This window comes from Muntiacus reevesi, chromosome 4 (assembly GCF_963930625.1).
Source record: "Muntiacus reevesi chromosome 4, mMunRee1.1, whole genome shotgun sequence".
Classification (NCBI taxonomy): Eukaryota; Metazoa; Chordata; class Mammalia; order Artiodactyla; family Cervidae; genus Muntiacus; species Muntiacus reevesi.
In genome coordinates, this window is record NC_089252.1 from 67,176,346 (window position 1) to 67,185,878 (window position 9,533).

General features: G+C 51.3%; 1 protein-coding gene across 1 annotated transcript in view; it reads left to right on the forward strand.

Moving 5' to 3' along the window:
- The window catches only part of TRIM71 (tripartite motif containing 71), a 61,321-nt gene extending 54,542 nt beyond the window's left edge, over window positions 1-6,779 (forward strand). Inside the window, exons 3-4 of the mRNA XM_065932395.1 lie at window positions 578-712; window positions 5,328-6,779. Coding sequence (XP_065788467.1) covers window positions 578-712; window positions 5,328-6,779 — 1,587 coding nt within the window. The remainder of the gene's footprint in view (window positions 1-577; window positions 713-5,327) is intronic.
- Window positions 6,780-9,533: the final 2,754 nt, after the last annotated feature.

Consider the following 9,533-nt stretch of genomic DNA (forward strand, 5'->3'; position numbering starts at 1 on the left):
CAGGGTAGGGGCGTGGCGGGGGCAGGGATGGGCTCTGGCAAGCTATGTCTGGCCACAGGTGTGGCTTCTCAGGTGGGTGCGACAGTTCCCCGTTTGCACTCGGCGTGGCTTCCGAGCTGGGCTGCAGCCCGTGGCACGTCTCCCTCCAGGGATGTGCTTGGCCTTCGGGGTTTCCCCCAGGTAGCAACCCCGGGCCAGAAAGCCTGCGGGAAGTTGCTCACATGTCCGGAGTCGTATATTTCACATCTGACCCTCAGTCCCCAGTTTTGGGTTGGGTCCCAGCTTCAGTGGTTTCACTGTGCCGGAGTATCTCTTTAACAATCCTGACATTCACCGTGGAGGTGCCATTTCTCGTACAAAGAAATCCAGCCCTTGCCCAGCAGCTCCTCCAGTTACCCGTCAGACAGAATCCCTTCTTTCTCCCAACGCCCACTCTTCTTTCCCAGGACGGGGACCACGCGGCCTGGGTGGGGGCCCGCGGCATTCATTTCTCGGGGCTGAAGAAAAGCAGCCTTAAGTGTTGCGTGTGAGGAGTGAAGGTCTTTCTCGTGCTCTGAGATTGCTTTTGGTTTTGCAGCTGAGCATCGAGCAGGCCCAGACGGTGGCAGAGCAGGTGGAGATGAAGGCAAAGGTGGTGCAGTCGGAGGTCAAAGCTGTGACCGCGAGACACAAGAAGGCCCTGGAGGAGCGGGAGTGTGAGCTGCTCTGGAAGGTAACTGGGGCCTCCCCACCCCTCCCTGGGCCGGCTCGGCGGCCCCGTGACCTCTGAGCCACAGCAGGACAGCGAGTGTTCTGATACCGTCCCCTGGACCCTGGCTCCAAGTGTCGAATAGTCTGCAGAAAGATGGTGCTGCTGCTAAGTCACTTCAGTCGTGTCCGACTCTGTGCGACCCCATAGATGGCCGCCCACCAGGCTCCTCTGTCCCTGGGATTCTCCAAGCAAGAACACTGGAGTGGGTTGCCATTTCCTTCTTGCAAAAAGATGCAGGCATATCTAGACATTGCAGGTGCCCTCCAAGCAGAGGGACTCCTTTCAGAAGTAGTCAGGTCCCTGAGATTGGATGGTGTCTTGGGTTTTCTTGCCTTTTTTTTTTTTTTTTGGCATGTGGGCTCTTAATTCCCCAACCAGGGCTGGAACCTGCACCCCTACAGGGGTAGCCCTGGGAGTACAAGACCTAACCGCTGGACCACCTGGGAGTCCCAGGAGGCTCGGGTTTTCTGTTGCAGACAGGACAGAAAATTCTAGGCAGAGAGAAGGAAGTACAGTGGAGGCTGCCGTCAGGAAGGCAGGCTGCTAGGACGCACCCTCAGTTTTGGTGCTCCGGCTGGTGGGACTCCTGACCCCTTGTGAAAACCAGTTTTCCCTGGCGGGGGCAGTGAACGCCTGTGCCCTTTCTTCCTGTTGGAGCGGGAAAGAGCGAAGAGTCCGCTGGTGTGCTGTTCAGATAACATCAGCTGGAGAGATGACTCACCCCGCCCACGTCCCCAGAAGCATTTTCTTGTCAGATCTTCCACCCTTGCCCAGGAAGAAAAGGGCAACAGGCCTGAGAGGGTCCAGTGCCTCTCGCCAGTTCCAAGAGGAATCAGTCCACCTTCTCAGAACACACAACGACACCTATGCAGGGACTTCGCTGGTGGTCCACTGGTTAGGACTATACTTCCAGTGCACGGGGCGCAGGTCCCATTCCTCGTTGGGGAACTAAGATCCCACGTGTCATTTGGCACGGCCAGAAAATAATTGAAAAAGAAGATGCCAGCAAAGACTGTACAGAGCTTATGTAAGTGGGTGTATTTGGGTGTGTGGTGCTTGTTTGACTCGTTGCATCTTGATTTCTTTCTTTTTAAAATTATTTATTTGTTTTTGGTTGCACTTGATCTTCGTTGCTGCTCAGGGGCTTCCTCTAGTTGTGCGGGTGGGGGGTGCTACTCTTCTCTGCGGTTTGGGGGTTTCTCTTGTTACAGAGCACACACAGTCTCTAGGCGTACAGGCTGAATTCAGAAGTTGCAGCTCATGGGCTCTAGACTTGGGCTGAGTAGTGGTGGTGCATGGGCTTAGTTGCCCCAAGGCATGTGAGATTGTCCTGGATCAGGGATTGAACCCTTGTCACCTGCATTGGCAGGCAGATGCCTATCCGCTGGACCACTAGGGCAGTCTGACAGCATCTTGATTTCTGAAAATGATCCTCGTCAATTTCCTCTGCCCTAAAACAGTGAATTGTGCCGGCCTTTTGGAAGGCTGCGTTGGCTTCTGCATTGCCCCTTCCTGTCTGCTTTCTGCCTTCTCTGGCCTCTCAAGGAATATGGCTCCGCTCCCTTTTGGCAGGAGAGTCCTCGGGTAGAAACAGTCTAAGAGTTCATTCACATGGTTTATTCGGGCACCTCCGTGGGCCTGCCACAGTTTTCAGACACTCTGATGTCCCCCCAGTCTGCTGGTCCCATGCCACCCACGAATGTTAATTATAACTGAGAGGGGCCCCCTTCTTGCAACCTGAGAGCTCTGTGGTGAACTCTGCCACAAACTTGCTCTTCTGGATTTGTGGATGAAAAGGCCTTTGTGTGTGGGGGTTTCTGCAGACCTCACCTTAGTTCCCCTCCCTCTGGTGGGCCTGACTCGCATCCTCCTTCCTCGCAGGGCAGTGCTCATTCAGGGAGGACTAGAGAGCCCGCGCTTTACTGGAGGAGAGGCAGACTGGGAAGCATTGTCTGTCTCTTCTTCATGTAAGCAGGTTCTTGTTTACTTGCCAAAAACTCACTATTGGATGACCCAGAATCAGCTTGCTCATGCTGGACACACAGCAGTCCCGTTCATCTCTGCTTTCTGCTGGAGTACCTTGCCCCAGATTCTGAGGGAGTCTGCCTTCTCCACTGATTACTAACTTTTCTGCTTCCTCCTGCCTCTCCCTGCCTGGGCACCTTTGTGTATAATGTTTTGTTTTTGTGCATCTTGGTTATTGAAAATACTTGAGTTCTGGGTGACCCAGTTTTATGTGTCTGGATGCACCTCCTCTTTCTTGTGACTTAACACGTTTCCAAACACAGTTGAGGGATGAGAACCGAGACCCAGAGATATGGTCCAGAGCGACAACAAGAGGATATGGCTTCTCTTTGGTCTGCACCCGGGCCTCTCTGCATGCACGTCCTTCCAGAGTGGACAGATGAATGTGCAGGAATCGGGTTCAGAATCATGTTATCCACCCCACAAAGGGAAATCGGATTAAATCCAGCCCTTCTACCAGTGAACCCTTCTTCTAAAATAGACACTCCGTGACTTTCAGATCAGTTAGGCACTCAGAAGTCACGGTCCTCTCTGCAGAACAATGCAGACTAGTCGGGCAGCTGGTTTGTTCTCTTCACGGAGCAAAACACTTAAATTTAGAGGAATCTCAGGTTATTTGATGCGAAAGAGTGGAGAAATGGCTGTTTCGTCAGTCAAACAAAAACCCCACGTTCCCTAATAGTGTGGTTTGGGACCCTCGGAAACAGGACAGAAGCCGTGTTTTTACATACTACAGCATTTTAGGTTTAGAGGCCCCTTTGGAAATAATCCAGGTCAGCGGTTGCCAGAAAAGATGATGTCTCTAGATCTGGGGTGTGGGGCCTCTTAGGCTCCCTGTTGAAAATCTCTAAAACCTGTGAACAGAGAAAACAGTGAAGATGGGGGACAGAGGGGGGATTAGTTTGTAATCTGGAATTAGATGCTCACCAAATCCTTCCTTTTACTCCCTCCACACACAAGTGTTCTCCCTCTGATTGTGTGTTTGTGTGTTTATGTTGAGAAAGAGACAGAGAGAAATAACCTTCAAGAGACCTCAGGCCCTTGCGTAGAAGATTCAGTCTGTTGGGATTCAGCTTTGCACTCTAGTCCGTTGGGCAGTCCTGCCTCTGGTCCCATGTCTGCCACTTTACTCTCCACCGTTCAGGCTAGGGTCCCTGAAAACCCTCTGTCAGAGTCAGACCTCCCTCATGAGTTTCCATCGCACTCTGTGTCTGCCCTCTAACCCCTAGCGCTCTCTGAATTTGTCTTACTGTCTTTCATTGCTTGCTTAGTATCTGTCTTTTGAAATTATAAGCTCCGTGGGCTGAGGCGGGTGTTTTCTGTTGGCCACGTGTATCTCTAGCCCCTGATGCAGAGGAGATGCTCAGGAAATGTCTACATCTGTCACATGGCTGTTTTTCACTTTTATTTAATTTTTAAAAGGCTTCCCTGATAGCTCGGTTGGTAAAGAATCTGCCTGCAGTGCGGGAGACCTGGGTTCCATCCCTGGGTTGGGAAGATCCCCTGGAGATTCCAGGAAAGGCTACCCACTCCAGTATTCTGGCCTGGAGAATTCCATGGACTGTGTATAGTTCACAGGGTTGCAAAGAGTCAGACACGACTGAGCAACTTTCACTTCAGATTTTTAAAAAATATTTTGTTTATTCGGCTGCACTGGCCTTCATTAGAGAAGAATGAAGATGGGATCTTGAACTACGGCACGTGAACTCTTGCATGTAGCATGTGTATCCAGTTCCCTGACTAGGAACCTGGGCCTCCTGCATTGGGAGCATGGAGTCTTAGCCGCTGGACCACCAGCGGGAAATCCCTAATTTCTAGCTTAGAGAAAAGTTGCCGGGATGATAAAAGAACTCCATGTATCCTTGATCCATATTCACCAGTTATTTACATCATGTTCCATTTTCATCAATGTGTGTGTGTGTGTGTGTACACGCGCGCGCATGCATGAGCCGCACGCACATGCATGCAGTTTGAGAGTAAGTTGGAATGTTGGCAACTCAGCACCTTTACAACTAAATGTTCATTTCCTCTGATCAAGGACGTTCTCTTAATCAAAACCAGGAAGCTGAGGCTTGACACGACACTAGTTTCTAATCTTGAGTCTAGTCCGTAGTCACATTTCACCAATCGTAGTTTTTTTTGTTACTGGGGTTTTTTTTTTTTTGGCCTCTCCACCAGGCATGTGGGATCTTAGTTCCCTGACCAGGGATGGAGCCTGCACTCTCTGCAGTGGAAGTGCAGAGTCGAAACCACTGGACCACGAGGGAACGTCCCACCTGTAATGTGTTCAATAGCAGCATTTCCTCAGTCCAGGGTTAGTCATTGCATTTAGCCATCAGGCCTCTGTAGTCATCGCCTGTGACCAGGGAAAGTTCCCCCGCCTTCCTCTGTCTTTGCATTTTGCTAGGCTGGGGGCGTGGAGACCAGTCATTTCTGCAGCCCCTCAGTCTGAGGTTTCCTTCCATGTGTGAGTCTGTCAGCCCATGCATTGCTTTCTGTCTGTCTTCTAAGCCTCCGTGCCCTCTCTTCTGGCTCTCACCTTTCTCTCCAGGTAGAGAAGATCCGCCAGGTGAAGGCCAAGTCACTGTACCTGCAGGTGGAGAAGCTGCGGCAGAACCTGAACAAGCTGGAGAGCACCATCAGCGCCGTCCAGCAGGTCCTGGAGGAGGGCCGGGCGCTGGACATCCTGCTGGCCCGGGACCGCATGCTGGCCCAGGTACAGGAGCTCAAGACCGTGCGCAGCCTCCTGCAGCCCCAGGAGGACGACCGGGTCATGTTCACGCCCCCCGACCAGGCCCTGTATCTCGCCATCAAGTCCTTCGGCTTCGTCAGCAGCGGGGCCTTCGCGCCGCTCACCAAGGCTACGGGCGACGGCCTCAAGCGGGCCCTGCAGGGGAAGGTGGCCTCCTTCACCGTCATCGGCTACGACCACGACGGGGAGCCCCGGCTGTCGGGGGGTGACCTCATGTCGGCCGTGGTCCTGGGCCCCGACGGCAACCTGTTCGGCGCGGAGGTGAGCGACCAGCAGAACGGGACGTACGTGGTGAGCTACCGGCCGCAGCTGGAGGGGGAGCACCTGGTATCGGTCACGCTGTGCAACCAGCACATCGAGAACAGCCCCTTCAAGGTGGTGGTCAAGTCCGGCCGCAGCTACGTGGGCATCGGGCTCCCCGGCCTGAGCTTCGGCAGCGAGGGCGACAGCGACGGCAAACTCTGCCGCCCGTGGGGCGTGAGCGTGGACAAAGAGGGCTACATCGTGGTGGCTGACCGCAGTAACAACCGCATCCAGGTGTTCAAGCCGTGCGGCGCCTTCCACCACAAGTTCGGCACCCTGGGCTCCCGGCCGGGGCAGTTCGACCGGCCGGCCGGGGTGGCCTGCGATGCCTCCCGCAGGATCGTGGTGGCCGACAAGGACAATCATCGCATCCAGGTCTTCACCTTCGAGGGCCAGTTCCTCCTCAAGTTCGGGGAGAAGGGCACCAAAAACGGGCAGTTCAACTACCCCTGGGATGTGGCGGTGAATTCCGAGGGCAAGATCTTGGTCTCAGACACGCGGAACCACCGCATCCAGCTTTTCGGGCCCGACGGGGCCTTCCTAAATAAGTACGGCTTCGAGGGGGCTCTCTGGAAGCACTTTGACTCCCCGCGGGGCGTGGCTTTCAACCACGAGGGCCACCTGGTGGTCACGGACTTCAACAACCACCGGCTTCTGGTCATCCACCCCGACTGCCAGTCGGCGCGCTTCCTGGGCTCCGAGGGCACGGGCAACGGGCAGTTCCTGCGGCCGCAGGGCGTGGCCGTGGACCAGGAGGGGCGCATCATCGTGGCCGACTCCAGGAACCACCGGGTGCAGATGTTTGAGTCCAACGGCAGCTTCCTGTGCAAGTTCGGCGCCCAGGGCAGCGGCTTCGGGCAGATGGACCGGCCGTCCGGCATCGCGGTCACGCCGGACGGGATGATCGTCGTGGTGGACTTCGGCAACAATCGAATCCTTATCTTCTAATCACGTTTCCTGGGCTTCCGTGTTTGGGGTGCGCGTGTATCCATCTCTTCTCTCCTGTCTCTTCTCCCCCCCTTTTGAATTTCAAAGAGGAAACTGTCTCAGGGAAAAAAAGAATTTTTTTTTTTTTGTTTTGCTTTTGTTTGAAAGACAACAAGAAAAGTACAACATTGCTTACGTCCTACCTCATCTTTATTTTTTTACAGATGAATGTACTTATCTTTTCTGCAGGGATTGAGCCTGTGAAGTGATATCTCTATCTACCTCAGAACCCTTTTACATTTCCTTCTCCGACAGGCCCTCTGCCTCCTCCCACCCTCGCTCAGTGAGGGCTTCCCTCCCCCTCCGTGGGGTGTGATACGCACAAGCCTAGCATCTCTGTGGCTGGGGGGGGCAGGCACTGGATGTGTGCGGTGGGTTGCATTCTGTAGATTGAGCCAAGGAAACATGAGAAAACTACTAAGTAAAAAGAAAAAAGAAAAAAAAAACTATAAAACATGGAAAAATAGGATTTAAGATGCTTAATTGTAGAGTATTTGTGTTCTTAAGAATACTGTGTTTATGGGGTTAGGTTGTGTTGTGTGATCTTGATCTTTTTGGGAAAAAATCTTTTCTTCTTTTTTCTTTATTTTTTTTTTTTTAATGCTGCAACAGAGAACTTTCCTGTGTTCTCCTTTTATACCTCAGTGTGTTTCTCATCCTGTTCAACATCAGTATCTTTTCTTATTCCTAGAAGATGTGGCTGTGGCTTGCTAGCCGAGAAAAGCAGACCATTCCTATTTTAGGGTATGCAATCTTTATTTCTTCTGAGGGAGGAGGTGTGTGTATGTGTGTGTGTGTGTGAGAGAGTGAAACCACCTTACACCAATATAGCAAAGTTGAAAATGCTATGCCACCTCCCAAAGAACTTTTCTCTCACACTTTGGTTTCTGATAAATAGATGTAGTTCCAGGCTTTTTGATTAAAAGTATTCTCAGAAGTTAAGTGATTTTTAGTTTGCTGTTGGTTATAAAGAACTCATTAGAAGGAAGAAGAAAATTCACCTCCTACTCAGAGTGAGGATTTTCAGGCGTGGACTGGAGTGTGGATGTGAGTGGGTGGGCATGCATGTGGTGAGTCAGGGGAGAGCATGAGACCCAGGCAAGGGACCCCCAGACTGTGGTTGATTGTGGTTCTCTTAATACTAGGTGTTCTCCTAAGACGAGTAGGCAAAGGAATGAACTTTTGTTTTAAAAGCACAATTTTTTCCTGCTTTGGAAGTTCAGGGAGATGGAATGATTGCGAGTCAAGTAGGAACAGCCCACCCCCACACCCTCTCCTCAGTTCACCTTCACAGAGCAGTCTGCTCCTGAGCCATGGAGCGTGGTTTGTTTTCCCCGCAAAGGCCTTTGAATGTAAAGGGTTTGTGAGCCAATATCTCCCCAACTTGAAAATCGTATAGGACAGAATACCTCTTGTTCAACCAAAGAATGAAGATGTATGAAGCCGGTCTCCCCAGCTGCGGAACCACGAGATGGCATCTGTCACTTTACAGGGTGGGTTTGTCAGAAGCTGGACTTGGGTGCAGAGCCTTGTGCTTCTGAGTCTTGGCCGTCTTGGAAATACTGAAATGAGAACCAAATTCCAGAGGGCCACCAGAAAGAGGTGCGCCTGGACGGCAGTGCCGTCTAGAATCTGTCCCCTAACAGATCTGTGTCTGGCCCTGTATTGAAAATAAATTCCTCTTGCAGTATGGCTAGTGTTTTTAACGAACAGAATAAACTAACAAACGGAACAACTCTTGTTGTTCCCAGAGAAAAGATGATGGGAAATAGTGTAGCCAGTCAATCAAATTGCTTTTCCCATCCAGCTTTTTGGGACATTGACCATGTTGTGGTCCCCCGTCTCTTCCCATTGCTTTAGTTCTGGGGTTTCTAAGTGACCAAAATGGGGGAATCCTCGTTCCCTAAAGGAGAACCACATGCAATAAAAGATCCCCTAACTGGAAAGGAGCTTCAAACTGCTGGCACCCAGATGCAGTGTGGCTAGGTAGGGAGGTGTCAGGAGACTTTGTTCTGTAAAAGCGCCTCTTTTATTGAAGAATTTAATAGTGATTCCCTAATAGTGAATTCCCCTCTAATACTTGTTCGGTTGTCTTCTGTGTTGTCCCTAACTTCTCAGTTCTTCGGTAAAGAGCTCATGTAATTAAGCATTTTTATTGTTTTTTTGGTTTGTTTTGGAATAACTTGGTGCTGATCCTCCTCTCAGTCCTCCTGCTCCCCCAAATAATCACCAAAGACAACTGATTTTAAATGCTTAAAATTTTTTTTTTTTCGTTATGGGGGGAGTGGATCTTAAATTCTTTCAAATGTTCTCTGAAACTCAGGTCGTGATTATGGTTAGGCTGAGTTGTTTGAGGTAGTGACTACCTTTGATTAGTCTATCTTTGGTTTCATCATCTTCACTGTCACCTTTCCTTCCCAGTTTCCCCATTTGTGGGGAAATACTGGGACCTGAGTGAGAAATTTACTTGGTGAGTGGCAGTAACTCACGCTGCTTCTCTAAAGTTTGTCTGTGGATCTGGTTGTGAATCCAGGGTTTCCACACGTGGCTGAAATGACCAGGGCTTCATTAATAGACTGTCCAGTGTGAGGGCTTAAAGCAAACAGGCCCCCTCCCCGAAGCGAGCATGGAGAGGGGGTGACCCCAGCCTCTTCACTCTTTGTAAAAGATACATCTCCTTACCTTGTCTGCGCCTAGGATTGTGCATCACCGCCA